Genomic DNA, 20385 nt, shown 5'->3' on the forward strand with positions numbered 1-20385 from the left:
TAGACACTTTCAGGGAAGGGAAGTTCAGAGCTTTTTCCAGTTTCACATTCAGAAAACAGGAATAAATATGGTAACTTTCTCATAATAAATATAATAAAGCTACCACATTCCCCACAAATTTCTGAGATGCAACAAACTCCCCACCACAGAAGCTGTCAACTCTTGTTGCAATTCAATTTCTAATATCACCCATATGTCTCCTGTGTCCCTGTGTTAGTGTTCAGGAACACATAATCACAGAATGATTATATGCAGGTGCTTTTATTAAAGAGCTCTGGGTGTCAGGGGTACAGACCCAAATCTGACCCGACATGGGTTCGAGCTGAACATGTTTTATATCCTATCATTATATAACTTACATATTAATTATTAAACTTACATTGTTCTATTGTATACATTGATTTCATCCAAGCATGGATTTCTCATGATCCTCCTCAAACCCCTAACATAGTTTCTCATGATTCTTTAAACAATAATTATATCTAATTACATCTAGCAATTTATCATATACTGACTACACAGGTGCAGTTTCACATGATCTAGCAAATAAAAGGCCTAACATTTTCCCAGGGCCTACTAAGCCCAACTTCCTTTCTAACTCCCTGAATTTACTATGATTTTGTGAAAAATGCATATTTTATGATTGGCTTTTTGCAAATATTCAAATGAATATTATATGTGTTATATTAGAAAGTTATGCTGTATTAATTCTCTTAAGTAGTGTGTTAAATATAGTTTTAGGTTATAATGTTAAAAGGGAAACTATGCTATGTAAGATACTTTTTTAAAAGGAAGGACTTGCACCAGATAGCAGCCACAGGAACCTCAATCTTTCAGAGAAAGAGAATTTATTGCTCCCTAATCAGAAGAAATGAACTTCTTTCTGCCTTGCTCAGCACTGAAGATGCAGTCAGGATTCAGAGGAAGAAGCTGACACTGCCCAGCCAGAATCCTGTGTTTGAATGGAATTTCTGCATCATGGATGAGGTGTATGAATATGCAACAGGCTGTTGCTTTTAAGGGTTAATCCTCTGTTAACGTGGGTCCTTTTTCAGACTAATGCTGCCCAGAAAAGGTACCTGGAGTGTCCATAACTCTTTGTTCTTGTTGTCGTAATCCAAATTGTCCAAAATTTTTATTACTATATATATATTACTATTTTTATAACCATTTCATTATCATTCAACTTTTAAAATTTTAGAAACAAGTGATTGGCATTTTTCACAATTTTAAAATCTTTACTATCACCTGGAGGAGGACAGAACACTTCCAGGGTGTTTCCTCCTGCAAATTCCAGGCCTTGTTTTCTATAAATCCAATTATTCTTGCCTTGTTTTCCTGTGTGCTGTGAGATGGGGCAGCAGCTCCGTGCCCGAGCAGGGGCACTGTGTCAGGGCTGATCGCTAAAGTCAGCACTGATTATCCAACACCCGGAAAAGGAGCTGGGCTGGAAGTGGAGAGAGGATTAGAATCATTCCTGGTGCATTTTAATGGCCTTTAATCAGCCACTCCGCGCTGATTACCAAACGTTTCCTCTGAGTGTGCATGGCTGGGGTGGATTGGGGTTTAACTGCCCTAATTTAATTCCTGCTCAGCAATCAGTGCTCAGCTGGCTCCAGAGCCATGCAGGTGGGGAAAGGAGAGGATTCCTCAGAGCTGGGAGAGCCCCCAGCCCTGTGCCTGCTCCTTCTCCCATTGCTCCATCCCTGCCCCTGCCCTGGCAGAGCCCTGCTGGCCCCTGGCTGTGGGAAAGGAACAAAATTCCCCCCTGGGAGGGTGGGCAGGCCCTGGCACAGGGTGCCCAGAGCAGCTGGGGCTGCCCCTGCATCCCTGGCAGTGCCCAAGGCCAGGCTGGACATTGGGAGCAGCCTGGGACAGTGGGAGGTGTTCCTGCCATGGCAGGGGTGGCACTGGATGGGCTCCAAGGTGCCTCCAACCCAACCCATTCCAGTGTTCTGTGAATAATGAACACTCTTGGAGAGGGAGGGGTGGTGGGCAAAGCAGACCAGGCTGCCAGAGGAGTGCTCATCCTTCAGGACATGGATCAAGATTGTCTTTAACCCAGGGAGATATGGGGGAAGTTTGGAGAGAGAATAAATCACCACTGCCAGAGAAGAAAGAGACTCAGAAAGTTCTGAGTGAGCCCCAGGATCATGGATGGGTTGGGTTGGAAGGACCTCAAATTCCATCCAGTGCCACCCCTGCCATGGCAGGGACACCTCCCACTGTCCCAGGCTGCTCCCAGCCCTGTCCAGCCTGGCCTTGGGCACTGCCAGGGATCCAGGGGCAGCCCCAGCTGCTCTGGGCACCCTGTGCCAGGGCCTGCCCACCCTCACAGGGAACAATTCCTAATTCCCAAGATCCCATCCAGCCCTGCCCTCTGGCAGTGGGAAGCCACAGTAGTGGGGGACTGCTATGGAAGTACCTTTACAATCCAGGTTTGCAGGTCCCTGTCCCCAGCCCTGGGGACACCTGCCCCAGTTCAGTGCACTTCAGTGACAGCCTGGCCACATGTGACAACCCCACGGTCACTCAGGACAAACTGCACTGAGCTACAGAAATGCAAAACCCCACATCAAACACCTCAAAGTCATTTTCCTTTGGCCCAGTGCTCCATTTTCTGTTCCAAATGATACAAGAGAAACCCCATTTGATTTGTTTGCTGAGAAACAGGCCCAGATAAATGAGGGTGTTGTGTCACTGCTGAGTGAAACACATTTTAAAACACACTGATGAAAACCAGGCACATATTCAGGAAAAACAGGGCAGGAATTCCGAGTCTAACAGCAGTTTCCAAGCCTTTGATCAAAGGCCCACTTGGGTAAAAACAGAGGGCAATTTGAAGGGAATTGGATTCACAAAAATGTGCTGGTTATTCCCAATCATCAGTGTAAATATTCTCTGAGGTATCACACACCTACCCAAAATGAAACCCCCAATTCAGCACAGGAGGAAGGAGCACAGCACACACAGAGCAGGCTCAGCTCACCCCTTCATTCCCAAGATCCTCATCTTGGGAGACTGATGCTGGCATTTCCCTGCTTATGACAGGCCCAGCATGAATCAAGATGTGAACCAAAACACAAACCTAAAATCTAAATCTGAATCTTCCCAACAAGCTGAGATCACACCTAAAGGCTTGGCTCAGGGTACCAGGACACCTCCCCTGCCAGCCCCAAAGAGGGTTGGGAGCAGTTTAGGAGCAGTTTAGGAGCTGCTCTGGGCCAGTTCAGCCCTGTCCCACACCAGTTTGCCTGTTCCTACCCAGCTCTGCTCTGAGCCATGTTCAGCACTGATCTGCTGAGGTTTTTCCCCAGATCAGGTTTAAACTCAGATCAAGTGCTTCAACTGAGGCCCTGTGTTCCACAGGAAGTCGAGGAAAGCTCAGAAGGGGCTGAAGGTGCCAAAGGCTCAGCTGGCTCAGGGACAGCAGGACAGAGGGGAGGCTTCTCTCCATTCCCTCCATCCTCACAGGGCTTTGTTCTCCTTCTCTGGAAGTTCACAAAACAGCAGTCCTGGGCAAGAGGAGTTATTTTCCACACCTATCCCGAGCTGAAGCAGCAGTTCCTGGGAGGTTTCATCCTCATTTCATTCTGTGATTATAACAAATTCCACTTCTGCCCTGAAAATGCCCTTGAAACAGAGAACTTTCAAATGGCAGTAGGAAAAAGAGGTGCAGGAACATCCACACAGGGGGTTTTGAGCATGAGTTCAGCAGAGCTTTCTGTCTGTGTTAAAAATGTGGCATTGCAAAATGCCAGAACAGGGCTGACACAGCAAAAGGAAGAGCCAACATTGGAGAATAGATAAATTTAACCTAAATCTGGATTCCCGGCATGGTTTGGGTGGGAGGGACCTTAAAGCCCATCCAGTGCCACTCAGGGACACCTCCCACTGTCCCAGGCTGCTCCAAGCCCTGTCCAGCCTGGCCTTGGGCACTGCCAGGGATCCAGGGGCAGCCCCAGCTGCTCTGGGCACCCTGTGCCCACTCTCCCAGGGAACAATTCCTGTCCAATATCCCACCTAACCCTGACCTCTGGCACTTTAATCCTGGATAATGTTGTGAAAGCATGCACCCACACACCAGCTGTCCATAAAACAAATATTTATGTTGCTTCAATTGTCTGTATACAAAGGACACAAGTGCTGGAAGCTGAGGTTCAGGGATTTGTCCTCACACTGGATCAGGGTCCCTGAAATCCCTGGAATGTGGCACTTGCACCCAGCCTGGCTCCCTCCCTGACAGCTCTGCTCCTTTCAAATGCCTCCATTTGTTTTGTGATAGATGAGCAATGCCATGGTTGACTCTCACAATTAAAAGGCAAATATCCTGTATGGATATTAGGAGCAGTTTTATAGATTTATAGTTGTGTTTTGCCCCCCTTGTGTTGTTCTCAGGGGTGCCCTGGGTTTGGGACATTTGGGAGGGTCACTCGTTCCTGTGGCAGCACCTGAGCTCCAATCAAGGTGTCAGGCAGTGATCTCCAGCACTGGGCAGGGAAGGAGGAGTCCATGGACAGAACTTTGGGAGGGGATAAAGGGTTAAAAGGTGAAACCCCCATGGTGTGGGTGAGCACATGGTGGGGAAATCCTCTGCTCCTGGTGCTGTAATCTTTTCTCTATTCAGTCTTCTGTTGTATTTTTTATAAGGTTTTAATAAACCTTTTAAATTTTTAGAAGTGAGTAGCATTTCTCAGTTTCGTTTGTCTCTCTATTGCTCTGTCAGTCCCTGAGTTTGAGGCCACTGGAGCTGCAGGGGCACAGGGGAGCACTTGTGACAGGGACATGTTTGATAATGATCCCCTGGGCAGGGAACCCCCTGGGGAACATCAGAACCAACCCCCAGCAGGGGCAGGAGATGAAAAACACGCAGATCACTGTCAGGAATGATTCCCCCATCCCTTCCCCAGGGAAGGCAGCAGCTCCCACTCCCTGCTCAAACCCTTCCATGAGCTCCACCTTGCTGGGTGATCCCAAGGGTTGGCTCTGCTCAGAGCAGGAAATTTGGACACTAAAATCCATCTCTGGAGGGAACTGCAGCCTTATTGTGGCTCATTGTGAGCAGAGATCTTCCCCTTACGCCTGATCTACTTATTCACTCTCCAAAATGATAAAAATCAGTTCTGAACACTTCCCACCGAGCTCACACAAATATTGGATGCTTGCACAGTTCCCTCAGGTTGCTCTGGGCCCCTGCTGTGGCTACATTCCTTTAACTGAGTAAATGTATTGGATCACAGAATCATTTATTCTAATGACCACTTGATAGAGTTGTGTTCTCAACAGCAAAAATAACAAAACAAATATCTGTACACCACATCAGCACTGCTGGCTCTGGAGGCTGCAGCCACCTCAGAATGCAGATTTCTGTCTTTGTCAGCACAAAAATAACCCCAAACCTCCTCAGACAGAGAAATGGTGGTGCAGAAAACACCCAGACAAAAGAACAGGTTCTGAGTGAAGTGGTAAATGTGCTTAAAGAAAAATCCTCAAGGAATTTCTCTTGAAGATCTGCATTGTTCCATTCACTTGGTAGAACTGCATTAGGGATCTGCTGGGAATTTTGCTGATAAATTCAGAGCCTGGGAAGGATCTGCCTGGCACTGGTGCAGTGATGTGAGATAGTCACAGCACCATGAACACCCTCAGTCCCTGCACATCACCCAAAAGCCCAGAAATTACTGACAAAAAAACCCCAAACTGACATAAAAAAAGCCCCAAACTGAGGTAAAAACCTCCAAACTGAAGCACAACCCCACTGGCAGCACTGGTGGCACAAGTGCCTGGAGAAATCAGGGCAAGATCCCAAAGGAAGGGGAGGGAGGTGGCCCAGCCGCTGTCCCACCTCCTGCCAGCAGCAGAGGGCCCAGGGGACACGGCAGGGAGGAGCTGGGCCTGCAGGACACCCAGGCCATCTCCACCTCCTCAGCAGGGATCATCACCACCCTGGTGGCCACAGGAACGTCCCCATCCTGGCAGGAGCTCAGGACAGCTGGGCCTGGGTGACTCTGAGAGGGCCACCAGTGGTGGCACAGCTGACCCACACAGGTGACAGCTGGACAAGCACGAGCAAGAGGGGACACCTCTCTTCTCCATGGGCACTTCCAAACTGCTCCTGGTGCCTCTGCAGGGGCAGAAGCCCAGCCCCAGGTGGCCCTGGCAGGAGCTGAGCTCAGGAGACACCTGGAGAGCATCACAAACCCCCGTGGCTCACTCAGGGGTCACTCAGGGTCTGGAACCTCCAGGGAGTTCTTTCAGAACCCCAGAAGGGTTTGGGTTGGAAGGGACCTTCAAAGCCATCCCATTCCTACCCCAACACCTCCCACTGTCCCAGGCTGCTCCACGCCCCATCCAGCCTGGCCTTGGGCACTGCCAGGGATCCAGGGGCAGCCCCAGCTGCCCTGGGCACCCTGTGCCAGGGCTTTGGTGCCAGGTTCCAGGTGCACCTGAAATCTGGGATACACACTGGGAAATGGGAGTTACCTGCTGGGCTGCAGGGATTCCCTGCATGCCTTTCCTCCCCTCACCCCAAGGAACTCCAGCACTCCCCACCCCCAACACTGGGATCTTTGCAGCTTCTTCATTTACATTTTTCTAAAGGTCTTTTTTCTTTCTTTTTTTTTTTTTTTCCAAGCAGGTAATTTATTTTTTAGATTTTTCTTTCACAGAAAAGGTCATTTTCTTCCTAACACATTTCTTTGTTGCAAACAGTTGCCAACGCCTCGAGGTTTCTGCTTATTTATGAACGATGGAGTGTCTATTTTCCTGCTTTCCCTTCTTTTTAAAGCCTTAGTTCAGTTTCCCTGATATTTTTACTCCACTGAATGCCAGAGCTTGGAGGCAGGGCAATGTGTAGATTTTTATCTCACAGTGGGGATTCTTTAGAAAAAAAGAAGAAATAAACAGGCCAAGTCTGTTTTAAGTTCCCAATCTCAGATCTCCATGAAAATCAGACTTTCCTTTGAGTCAATTAAGATTTCCCTCAACAAAATTCCTGCAGTGCAGTGAGAGGTGATTTTGTTACAGGAATAGGAAGAATCCAGGGAAGCCAAAGGCAGAGTCCAGCAGGATTGGAGCTGCTCCCATGGATGGACGGATGGATGAGGGATGGATGGATGGATGGATGGATGGATGGATGGATGGATGGATGGATGGATGGATGGATGGATGGATGAGGGATGGATGGATGGATGGATGGATGGATGGATGGATGATGGATGGATGGATGGATGATGGATGGATGGATGGATGGATGATGGATGGATGGATGGATGATGGATGGATGGATGGATGGATGGATGGATGGATGGATGATGGATGGATGGATGGATGGATGAGGGATGGATGATGGATGGATGGATGATGGATGGATGGATGGATGATGGATGGGTGGATGGATGGATGGATGGATGAGGGATGGATGGATGGATGGATGGATGGATGGATGGATGGATGGATGGATGGATGATCCTGAGATCTAGACTGGGATTTAAGGCCGGGTGGAGCCTCCTCTCTGGCAGAAACTCCTTTCTGACACTGAGAGTGAGAGGATTTGGGATTTGCCCTGAAAGTCCCCTGACTGAAACTCATCATCTCTGCTCCATCACCCAAAGAGGCTTTTCCAAAGGAAAAATGATCCCAATTCCAAGAAAACCAGCACTGGGGGTGGATCCTGGTCCTCAGGGGTGCTGGGGATTCCAATCCCCTCAGAAAAAAGCCAGGAAGCCTCTCCCAGCCCCGTGATGCTGGGAGAACAGGTAATGCTCCCCCACACATTCACCTTTCCTACAGGCTGCTCTTGACACTTCCAAGAAAATCCCTGAGAAATCCACAGCACAATTCCCATTTCACACACCAGGCAAGAGAACAAAACTCTCAAAAAAAGCCCTGGAGCTGCAGACTGAGTTTATAAATAAACTGGCACAGAAAGAAGAACCTCTGGAGCATGAGAGCTGCTGGAGGAAGTGTCCCTGAGTGCTGCAGAGGGTGCACAGAGCCCAGTCACACCTTCCAGGGCAGCCAGATCCTGAACCCAGCTGGCAGGAACCCTTTGGATACCAAGTGCCTGCTTTAAACAGGCTTTGAACCAAAGCTGCAGAGCATTTCTGAGGGCTAAATGTGCTGCTTGAAGCTCAAAACCACAGCTGGGCAAGGAAATCCCGCTTTTCTCCTGCTTTGCTGCTTCCAAAACCTTGCCATCTCCAGCTATAAACTCTGCCCTGGAGGTTTGGGAGGGTAGATTTTGTTGCAGGGAAAATGTGGGGGTGGAAAGGAGGTCCCTTCACAGGCAGGTGAATGTGAGGCCTGCCAGAGTTGCTGTGGTGGATTCATCCAGGGCTCCAGGGGCATGACAGGGACACCGTGCCACCACGGGCCAGAGCACAAAGCCCTGCAGTGCTCACATCTGCTCCAGCTGTGCCAGCACATCTGGACTCAGACCTTGGCACAGAGAGCAGTGTCTGGAGATGGATTCATCCCTGCATGGTCTCAGCTCTCCCTGTGCTGCCACAAATCCACAGAGAGCAGCAGGGCCAAGATGTCCTGGCAGCAAAGGGAGGCTCAGTGGGGCAGCAGAACTGCTCCCCTGCCAGTGATAACAGCACCACAGGGCTGGAACTTACACCAAAAAGGCCTTGAAAGCCTTGCTGGGACCCACAGGTGACATTTAGCTGTCCCCAGTGCACACAGCTCCATCTGAGCCACTTCCCTCCACATTTTTTGTACCAAATGCAATAAAAATGGCACTTCTGAAACACAATTTATCCCTTCCTGAGGCTGATGCCCAAAGCAGATCCCTTGAATTGTACCCTGGAAGTGGCTGTTTCCCTCTGATAGCTCCAAGGGACACTCTGAGAGTGTCCCAAGTTATCTGGGATGAGCTCAAGGACACTGAGCAGTGTCCCAGGTTTTTTGGGATGAACTTCACACCAGCCACTTGCAACCTCCCATGGAAAATCTCACCTTTTAAATATGGATTTGAGGAAACCATGACCTAAACTGCAGGAGCAGCTGTGGCAGGAGACATTTAATTCCTAAAATTAGGATATGATCAGGATGCTTGAGGTCAGGGGCACTGGTGAACACAATGACCACAACTGAGTGTCCCAGGGAAAGGTCTCTGCCTTGGCTCCCAGCTCACATTGCAGTGCTTTTGCAGGATAATCAGTGCCAAGGTTTCCAACTGCTCCTTTACTTTTCCAGCTGAGAAAACCCAAGACATGGTGGATATTTTAAATGTACAGAATTTTTTTCCGTGGAAATCATTTGAAGATATTTCAGATTCAACAACCAAAAAGTGCTGCCCAGAATGAGGTGGTGCTGTGGGATGATTTGTTTGGTGGAAGAGAATTTGGGGAGGTGTTCCTGGTACAATGGTCTGGCCCCAATTCTCCATCTTTGGCCCCATCCATCCAATTTCCACACAAACTTTCAGCTGCATTTCCTGATTTAAACCCCAGAGCAGCCACCCGGAGGGAGGGCACTGGATCTGTGAATCACAGAGATGTAGAATGGATTGGCTTGGAGGGACCTTAAAGCCCATCCAGTGCCAGCCCTGCCATGGCAGGGACACCTCCCACTGTCCCAGGCTGCTCCCAATGTCCAGCCTGGCCTTGGGCACTGCCAGGGATGCAGGGGCAGCCCCAGCTGCTCTGGGCACCCTGTGCCAGGGCCTGCCCACCCTCTGAGTAAAGAATTCCTTCCCAATCTTTCATTTCTCTTCTTCCCCAGCCCCAGCAGTCGATTTGAGAAGGTTATTTTAAAAGCTGACACAGCAGCTCCTGGAATCGAGATTTTTGCAGCAGAGCAGCTCAGCACCAGCAAAAAATTCTGCTGCAAGATGTAAAATGTCCCATGCTGTGGTTTTACAACATCGTGCACCTGCCCAGGGGGGCTGCACTGCCTCAGGAGGAGGAGGAGGAGGGGAGGAAGGGCTGACCCCAGAGGGGCACCTGGAGCTGTTCCCACATCAAACTGGACACAGACACAAACGATTCCTCTGCAGCAAGGCTCATTTGCCATCATCAGATTAACTCCTCTGCAGGGACAGCAGGAGGAACTCACACACGGGAAGCAACTGCAGCAGGTTTATCTCTGAACTCCATAAAGAAAAATCCCTCTCCAGGGAAAACTGTCTTCGGAGACAGCCCCAACACAGCCCTCACCCCCTGCTCCCTCACCCCCTGTTCCCTCACTCTTTCTCCCTCATTCCCCGTTCACTCCCTTTCCCTCACTCCCTCTCCCTCCCTCCCTGCTCCCTCACCCCGTTCCCTCACTCCCTTTCCTCACCCCTGCTCCCTCACTCCCTCACTCCCTCTCCCTCACTTCCTCTCCCTCACCCCCTGCTCCCTCACGCCGTTCCCTCACTCCCTCAGTCCCTCTCCCTCCCTGCCCTGCCCTGTGCCACGGCCATTCCCTCACATTTTCCCCTTCATTTCACTCTATTAAGGCTCTCATTGATTGACCAGATCAGGAGAGCCCCGATCTGTCCCCTGGGACTCTCCTGCATTCCCAGCTGCACGGGCAGAGCGGGAAACCTGAAACCCTCGGTGCTGGGATGGGAGGGGAACCTCCGTGTCCCAGCCCAGCCGTGTCCCAGCCCAGACATGTCCCCAGCCCAGCCGTGTCCCAGCCCAGCCGTGTCCCCAGCCCTGCCATGTCCCCAGCCCTGCCGTGTCCCTCTGCTGTCCCGTGTCCCCTGCCAGCACCGATCCCCCCTCCTCTCGCTGAATTCCCTCCCCAGCCAGCCCCAAAGGCACCCTCACAGCTGGATGTGGGCCCTGCTCCATTTTCCAGGGAACAAAGTGGCCTTTGGGGCCTGTGCTGGGGGTGCAGCACAGAGTCAGGGGTCCCTGCCTGTCCCTGCTGTCCCTGGCCTGACCTTGCTGTCCCTGGCCTGTCCTTGGCCTGCCCCATGCCTGTCCCTGCTGTCTCATGCCTGTCCCTGCTGTCCCTGCTGTGCCTGGCCTGTCCCATGCCTGTCCCTGCTGTCCCTGGCCTGTCCCTGCTGTCCCTGCTGTCCCATGCCTGTCCCTGCTGTCCCTGCTGTCCCTGGCTGGTCCCTGCTGTCCCTGCACATCCCTCCCTCCTCACACAGGGGTGCTGTTGGATTTTTGGCCATTCCTCCTCACCCATCAAGGATCACAAACCCCAGGCTATCCCTCCCCCTAGCAAAAGTCTGTGAGAACCTGGAGAAAGAAAAAGGTTCCCCCAAACCCAGAGAGCACAAACAGCTGCTGAGCTGTTCCCTGTGCAGGACTGATGGAATATGAAATGCAGGGAACTCTCAGAACTTTGGGCCTGTAATCCAAAATTTAGGATTAAACACAGGATTTGATCTGAGACCTTGGAAAAGGCTTCCAAACTTAGGTGCTAGAAGCGAGAATGTGGATTTATGGTTTAAAGCAGAGACACGTTAAGCTAAGTAGAGAAAAGTTTAGAGTTTCAGAGTTTAAGATATAGAAAAAATAAAAGTAGTTACAGAGGTAAAGAAGGAGTTTAGCATGTAGCACTGTAGGTTTGTGTGTCATAACATGATGGCTAAGAAAGCTTATGCTGTAGCATAGGTGCATAAGATGAAATATTTAAGGATTGGGTCAAAAGCATAAATATCCTTGTTGGCAGTGTTTTATTGGTCAATAACTCCTTAAAAAGTCTTGCAACTAAGGGTCTTGTGACCTTGTGAACCATGCAGTGAGCTGAACTCACCCTTCCTGCCTATGTAGAAGATAAGAAAATAAACCTCATCATCAAAACCAGCTCAGAGGTCCTGTCTCAATTTCCTTCCAGAATTGCCCACAAGTAAATTATCACACAAGACCTGCATCCCCAAACCTGCAGGGACATCCCAGCAGTGAGAAATGAGAGCTCTGGGCAGTATCTCCCCATTGGAATTCTGCTGCTCCTGCTCAGCAGCTTTGTTTATCCCCAAATGCCCAGGCTGCTCCTGATGGCATGCACAGGCACGTGGCTGAGGGGATGATCCAGCCCTGTCCCCTCACACCAGACAAAGCCCCAGATGTCCTGCCTGAAATTCCCTGCAGCCTCCGTGTGCACACAGCAAAGGGAAAAGGGGGGAAATCAATCAGGCAGCACTTTGGCTCTCAGCTGGTCAGGTACCAAGTGTACTTGATCATTTGGCTTTTCCAAATCACCTCATCAGTGCTGTGGGCACAGATTTTCCCCTGCCCCCAATGCAGATGCAGCCCTGTAGTTTAACAATGCCACTTGTCCTGACCTCCCAAAGCATTTCAGCCACCCCAGAAAGGTTCATTCCATCCAAAACCTCTCATCCAGGGCTGTTATTCCCTCTGGGCCCCAGGGCCTGGAGCTCCTCTACATTCCATCCCCAAGGAAGTGTTTAACCCTGGAGCCTGGAGGTCTTTGCCCTTAGAAATGAGCTTGGCAAAGACAGCCCAGCATGGGGAGGGCTGGAGGGCAGCTGCTGGGATGGGGAGGGGAAGGCACTTTTGGGATGCCCACATGGCTCCTCTCTCCCATGGGACTGATTGAAGGAGCTTTGGGGTGAGGTTTCATGGTGGCACTGCCCAGCCCGGTCCCTTTTGTCCCATCCTTGCCTCCCAGCCCTGGGCACGGCCACAGCCTTGTGGGCACCATTCCCTTCTTAAAATCCTTCCTTGGGAATGGCTGCAGGGCTGAAGGGCTCTGTCAGGAACCTGGGCTCAGCCCCTGCCACTCACTGCAGAAAATGTGGAAATTGCACATCAGGGGAAATGGGGAACACGGCCAAGCCCTGGTTCCCACAAAGGCTTGGCTTCCCATCAGGAGTCCCACTGGAGATGCTGCAGAGGCAGAAATGCTCAGGGAGGAGGTGACTGATGGCCCTGCAGAGGGATTGGGTAAAGCCAGGGAGCAATGGGCAAAGAGAACCTGTTCCCTGAATGACACTTCCATGATTTTTTCCTTGCTTTTTCTTTGGGAAAAAGCTGCAGAGACATTGTACTCCAACCCCAGATTAAAAGCAACCAGAGCTCTTCAAGGGCTCAGAAATCCAGGGAAGTGCTGAGTAAAGAGGTGCTAAAGCCCATAACTGCTGTTCTTCAGGCCATGGAGCACTGGTGGAACTCAGTCAGAGCTTTGCTGCCTGAAGGAGCCCCCGGGGCTGTCCCTGCTCACCCAGGGCTCCCACCTGGAGCCTCTGCTCCCTTTTCCCTGTCCCACCACAGCCAGGGAGGCACCAGGGCCATGTCCCTGTGGAAGCTGATCCCAGGAACCGCTGCCCTAAATCCAGGCACAATCCAGTCTCCCAGCCTCATTCCAGGCATTTGCAGGGGTGGGAGTGTCACTAAAAGCCGTGGGTTAAACTGTGAGCAGAATTCTCAGGAAGGCTCCAGACTTCTCTGCTCCCCATCCAACAGCTCAGCTCACAAACCTGACTTTCCCACCAGGATTTTTGCTTCTTGAGCAGCTCCTGAGGGACTGGGATTCTGGAAGGCACCAATGGCTCCATGGGATGGGATGGGGCTCCCTCCTCTCCCTCCCAGCCTGGGATGAGGCTCACAAGGAGCAATGGAGGCATTAAAAATCCCTGGCACCCAGTCCTACCCCTCCTGGTGCCATTTACTCCCCCCAGATGCATCACAAACCATGGGGGCTTCACCAGCACCAAACTCCTGCTTTGACAACCAAATCCTGAAATCCAGAGCAGGATTTTCAGGGTTATTCTTGTCCCATGCCAGGAGGCCAGGAACAAGTTTTTAAAAGCTTTTAAAATACTCTTCCAAAGCTCCACCCAATTCAGTCTGGACAGGGCTGGAGGGTTGTAAAAGAAGGCAGAAAATCTCATTTCCAGGTTTGGCTCTTTTGCTTCATTAAACTTGAGAACAGCCAAAGTTTCTCAGCAGGCCAGGGTTGTGGAATGGTCAGTGAAAGGAGCTGGAATCCCACAGGAAGCCACACATTTGAACCATTGGCAGCAAACGTGCAGCTCTGTGTTTTGGAGAATTTTTGATCCTGCCATAACAGCCTGGACTGCTTTTCCTGGAAGCTCCAGCTCTGTTTAAAGTCTCACTGCAGAGCAGGAAAAAAGCAGCTCCCAGTGCTGGATCTGTGTCCTTCCAGTGCCTGGGACCAGCAGGACCAAACCACCCCAAGGCAGCACCTGGGGCAAAACTTTCTCTGGCACAATAGAGTGCTCATCCCTAAATTCAGCAGAAATCCCAGTGGGACCTGACCTGCCCCTCTGTGTGGAACAACTCCTGCCACAGCCAAGGGACACTGGACAGGGACACACTTCTGAGAGCAGCCAGGCGGCTTCAAGGTTCCCAACTCAAAAGATCCCTGGAGAAAAATGCTTTTCTCTTCCAGAAGTGAATCCCAGACTCCCAAAGGTGCAGCATGAGTCTCGGGGTGCTGCTGTGTCCAGCTGCCTCCATCCACAGGAACACTGGCCTTGGCTGGACACAATTCCCTCCCCCAACATGGGATGTTCTTCCACAGCCCCTGGCATGATGGACCTCAACACCCTTTCCACAGTCATTCCCACTCAGTCAAACATCCTGTGCTCCTCAACAAATCCACTCTGGAAGCTGCTGAGGGCTGCCTGAAGCTGCAATTCAAGCAATGCTGACTTACCTGCCAGAATATGCTGTCTATTGTGTTCCCCAGGAAGCCGTCCCTGCCCTCCGACGACACCAGCTTAGGTCCCAGAATGGTCATAAATTCATCAAAATCCACCTGGCCATCCCCTGGAATGAGAGGAAAAGATCAGAGACTCAGAAATCAGAGAGAAGGTTGGGTTGGAAGGGACTTTTAGTGGCCATATAGTGCAACACCCTGATGTGAACAGGGACACCTTCCACTATCCCAGGCTGCTCCAAGGCCCTCCAGCCTGGCCTTGGACACTGGCAGGATCCAGGGACAGCCACAGCTGCTCTGGAAATCTGTGCCAGGGCCTCACCACCCTCATTATTATAAATTAATTATCCCTTCAAGCCCAACAAGCACCGCTGGACCTGCTGCACATCAGGATCCCCCACACCCTGGGAAACCTCCACAGCAGCTTCCTGGTGCCCACAGACCCAAATCCTTTGCTGTGCCAGGGAATGGCCCCCGTTGTGTCCCAGATGGCCCCAAGGACAGAATCAGGCCATGGACTGAGGGGAACAGGTCATTCCCCAGTCCCAGAGAGTCCTGAGGCAGCTCCCAAAAAGCCATTTTGGCAGGGGGACAGGAGGAGCCAGCAGCACAGCCAGGGCTCTCCCTCTCAGGTTCTTCACAAGCTTCACAGGGCCAGCTCCAGGCTCCAGAGGGAGGGAGGGCAGGCAGAGCAGGGGCCAGGCCATTGCAGATCCAGCAGGCAGAGCAGGGGCCAGGCCATTGCAGATCCAGCAGGCAGAGCAGGGGCCAGGCCATTGCAGATCCAGCAGGTTTTTCAGCCCAGCTTCCCAGCAGCATCCGTGTGTGCCTGGCATGCAGAGCAGGCAGAGCAGGCACAGCCTCAGTGCCACCAGCAGGGACAGGTGACAGGTCCTGCCACTAATGAGCCGAGCTGGTGCAGTGCTGAGTGTGGCTCCTGCTCTGAACAAGGCACGGGGCTGTTTGGAGGGAGTTTTGTACCAAATGTCACTTTTACCTCCACAAAAAAAGGGATATTCATGCCTGCTGAAAGATCTTTAAAATCCCTGTCTGTCTGAGCAGTTCAATGCCCAGATCTCCTGAGAATGCTTAACCTAATCTTGTGGAAAATCTCCTTCATTGATCAGGCCACGGACATCTCCTCCTCCATGTTAATGAACTGATGGGCTGGGTAAATCAGCCCTGCTCCCTGCACCAGCAGGATTTGGGGCTGTGTTTTACTCCCATTCAGCGGGAAATGACCGCATCCAGCCCTCCCTGGAGCTGCCCTGTTCAGTCACCAGGTGTGAGAAGTGTCTCAGACCCTGAGGCTCCAGCAGATCAATGCCAGGGCGGTGACTGGAACACGGGCAGTGCCCACAGCAGCGCCGTGTGCCAGCAGCGTGTGCCAGCCGTGCCACCGCTGCTACCTGCGCTTCTTATCACACCTGTGCATCTGTGCTTATCAATCACATCTGTGCTTCTTATCACACCTGTGCGTCTGTGCTTCTTATCAATCACATCTGTGCTTCTTATCACACCTGTGCATCTGTGCTTCTTATCAATCACATCTGTGCTTCTTATCACACCTGTGCATCTGTGCTTATCAATCACATCTGTGCTTCTTATCACACCTGTGCATCTGTGCTTATCAATCACATCTGCGCTTCTTATCACACCTGTGCATCTGTGCTTATCAATCACATCTGTGCTTATCAATCACATCTGTGCTTCTTATCACACCTGTGCATCTGTGCTTATCAATCACATCTGTGCTTCTTATCAATCACATCTGCGCTTCTTATCACACCTGTCCATCTGTGCTTCTTATCAATCACATCTGCACTTCTTATCACACCTGTGCATCTGTGCTTATCAATCACATCTGTGCTTCTTATCAATCACATCTGCGCTTCTTATCACACCTGTCCATCTGTGCTTCTTATCAATCACATCTGCACTTCTTATCACACCTGTGCATCTGTGCTTATCAATCACATCTGCGCTTCTTATCACACCTGTCCATCTGTGCTTCTTATCAATCACATCTGCACTTCTTATCACACCTGTGCATCTGTGCTTATCAATCACATCTGTGCTTCTTATCAATCACATCTGTGCTTCTTATCACACCTGTGCGTCTGTGCTTATCAATCACATCTGTGCTTCTTATCACACCTGTGCGTCTGTGCTTCTTATCAATCACATCTGCGCTTCTTATCACACCTGTGCATCTGTGCTTATCAATCACATCTGTGCTTCTTATCAATCACATCTGCGCTTCTTATCACACCTGTCCATCTGTGCTTCTTATCAATCACATCTGTGCTTCTGATCAATCACATCTGCACTTCTGATCACACCTGTGCATCTGTGCTTCTGATCAATCACATCTGTGCCTTGTATCACAGCCCGTGTGCCGATCCGAGAAGCCGCGCGGCTGATCGCCATCTCCCGTGCCCTTATCTTGGCACAAACGCTGTGGGAAAACCGGCACAGCCTGAGCCCGAATCCGGCACAGCCCGGGCACAGATCCGGCACAGCCCGGGTACGAATCCGGCACAGCCCGGGCACGAAACCGGCACAGCCCGGGCACAGATCCGGCACAGCCCGGGCACGAAACCGGCACAGCCCGGGCACTCCCTGGGCTGAATTGGGATCTCCGGGCTCCAGGAGATCTGGGATTTCTGGGAGGGAATATCCTGGGGTGAGGCTCTGAAAGGGATCCTGTGAAATGCGGGGGATCCGTTCATGGTCCCGCTGCTAAAGCCGCTCCCAGCTCCGGGGCTCTGCAGGACCGAGCTCATTTCTGGGCCAGCATATTGAGGTAAGGGGTGGGCAGCCCGTCCCCCGGAGCCATTCTGTAAAACATTTATGGGCAGGGGGAAACGCGCTCCCCCCGGCGCCCCTCGGGGGCCATCCCGCGGCTGGATGGTCCCGGCACGTTCCCTTCCCGGCCGGATCGCTCGGGAAGGGAACGCAAGGTGACAGCGGCTCCGGGTGATTTACACCGATGGCACCGACAGCAGCGAATCCATGCGCTGGGATGCAAATCGGGATGCTTTGGGATGCTAATTTCTTTAAATTAGCCAGATTAGCAAGAAAACAATTTGCATTTTAAAGAGGTGCTGGTACCTGCCCCCGCATTCATTTGGCCTGTGCCCGTGTGACCCCGAGCACGGAGTTACTCGGTTCAGGCTCTCTCCAGTGTCACTCCACCCTCAGAGGAGACGGTCCCACACGTGATTCCAGAGAAAAGGACTACTGGGATCTGACTTTGTACAAAGACTTCGGGCAGCCCGTCGCTCGTGACTTCCCTGTGCCTCTGCCAGGGATCATCACTAACTTCACAGGCTTTAATCGTCAGCTTAATGAGAGCATTTTCCACAACCTCCAAAGAAAGATGCCATTGAAAAATGCATTATCCCCTTATTGACTGCTTTTTCAATTAAAACTCTTAACTAGCAAGGCAGCTAGACCCCACTTTTGCCTGGTAGAAATATCCCTTTAACATTCATGTGAAGCTGCAGAAAACAAACCTTCCCTGCTATCAGCACCTCAGGAGACTGCAGCATCATTTCATCAACAGAGAAATCACGGGTTTGTCTGAAAATTCCTTTTGACAGCCACGAGAGAAATGTTATAAAAACCAACACTAAAACCTGCACGGGGCTGCTCTGCACAGCCCAGGCACCACCACAGCCCGGTTTTCACGTCCCATCCTGGGAGCAGAGTGTGGAATTGGGGTTTGGCACAGGCAGGAGCTGCCCAGTTCACCCTCCTGCTCCTCCCCACGGCCTCGCACCAGCGCTGGGAGCTGCTGGGGGATCGAGCCCTGGAATCAAATCCAGCCCTCCCATCCCTGTGCTGCGGATGTGCTGCTCTCCCCAGGGTCCTTGGGATTCTGAGCCATGTGTGGATTATCCACAAATTAACTCAGAGTTGCTTTAAGGATGGGGAGAAAAGAGAAAAAGGCTGGGCGGGAGCTGGTGTGCTGCTCGTTTTCCCTCACCTTCCTCGCTTCTCTCCAGGAACCATCCCACAATCCCTGACCCCAGCAGGGCTCACAGGACCCCAGTCCCCCTGTGAGATGGTGCTGGTCACATCCTCCCCTCCTCTGCCTCCAGGCTCCCACCGAGGCCTGAGCACAGCTCATCCTGCAGGATGAGAACCCCTGGGAGGGCTGGAGGGGCACAGCAGGACAGCTGCAGCCAGGGGGAGCAGAATGTGCTCCCTGGCCCGGGACAGCCCCAGGACAGCTCCCTCCTGTCCCTGCTCCCAGGCACAAACACAGATTTATAAACCCTGCTCAGGCTGAGCTCCCTGACTAAGGGAAATGGTTCAATGGGGACTGGGCAGCAATGGGTTAATGGCTGCACCTGAGGGTTTCAGAGCTCTGTTCCAGCTTAATGATTCCATGATTCCAAGGCACTCACACATTTCCAGAGCTTATTTACAAACTGGGAGGGCAGGGAAACCTAGGGGCACAGTGAGGTGGGATCTGCTGGGACATGGAAACCCTGGGAATGGGGGTGAGGGGTCCACTGGGACAGGGAAACCCTGGGAATGGGGGTGAGGGATCTATTGGGACATGGAAACCCTAGGAATGGGGGTGAGGGGTACATTGGGACAGGGAAACCCTGGGAATGGGGGTGAGGGATCTATTGCGACAGAGAAACCCTGGGAATGGGGGTGAGGGGTCTATTGGGACAGAGAAACGCTGGGAATGGGGGTGAGGGGTCTATTGGGACAGAGAAACCCTGGGAATGGGGATGAGGGGTCTATTGGGACAGGGAAACCCTGGGAATGGGGGTGAGGGATCTATTGCGACAGAGAAACCCTGGGCATGGGGGTGAGGGATCTATTGGGACATGGAAACCCTAGGAATGGGGCTGAGGGGTCCATTGGGACAGGGAAACCCTGGGAATGGGGGTGAAGGGTCTATTGGGACAGGGAAACCCTGGGAATGGGGCTGAGGGGTCTATTGGGACATGGAAAGCCTGGGAATGGGGATGAGGGGTCTATTGGGACAGGGAAACCCTGGGAATGGGGCTGAGGGGTCTATTGGGACAGGGAAACCCTGGGAATGGGGGTGAGGGGTCTATTGCGACATGGAAAGCCTGGGAATGGGGCTGAGGGGCTGCTGGAACAGGGCAGGCTGGCAGGTGGCAAAGAGGGTGAGCACAGAGGGGCTCCAGGCAGGATTCCACCCCATCCCTGAGATCCCTGGGCCAAGGGTTGGGTCGCTGCCTGTGTGGGTGATCTTTGCAAAACACCGGAGCTGAGCTTAAGCACTGGTTTAAACCCACCTAAAGCACTCCTTGATTCCCTCCCAGCAGTGCCCTCACATTTTCCTCCCCTGTAAAGCTCTGTTAATCCTGGCATTAATGTCACCAAGTCACCCGGGGGCACCAGCGCTGAGGCTGAGCCTCATGACTCAAACAATGACTCAGAACCTCTCTGGCCACCCCAGCAGAGCCAAATCAGATCAGCTCATCATCCCCAGGCCCTCAGCTGGGTGAGAAGAGCTCCAGGTGCCCACAGACCTTTGCTCCCTGCAGGAACCAGGGAAGTGTGACAATAACAAGGAATGGCAGTGGTGGGAGCCTGGCTCGTTGTCCCATTGTGGGAAGAGGATGCTGAAGGCACCAAGCAACACCTCTGGGTTCTCTGGGAACCTTTCCAGTGCCACAGACCTCGTGTGGCCAGCAGGGACTTGCCAAAGCTCCCCCTCACTGCTCATCCATTGGGTGCAGATAGAGCCTGGGGATAATTCCAGCATGAGGAGCCCCAGCACCAACATTTGCCATG

At 51.9% G+C, this 20385-nt stretch overlaps 1 protein-coding gene across 5 annotated transcripts in view; it reads right to left on the bottom strand.

Annotated features, from left to right (window-relative positions):
- The window catches only part of CALN1 (calneuron 1), a 172518-nt gene that overhangs the window by 41474 nt on the left and 110659 nt on the right, over window positions 1-20385 (bottom strand). For all 5 annotated transcript variants that reach the window (XM_077188551.1, XM_077188552.1, XM_077188556.1 and 2 more), the window contains one exon: window positions 14593-14705. In XM_077188551.1, the coding sequence (XP_077044666.1) occupies window positions 14593-14705 (113 nt within the window). The remainder of the gene's footprint in view (window positions 1-14592; window positions 14706-20385) is intronic.

The sequence above is a fragment of the Agelaius phoeniceus genome, chromosome 20, assembly GCF_051311805.1.
Source record: "Agelaius phoeniceus isolate bAgePho1 chromosome 20, bAgePho1.hap1, whole genome shotgun sequence".
NCBI lineage: Eukaryota > Metazoa > Chordata > Aves > Passeriformes > Icteridae > Agelaius > Agelaius phoeniceus.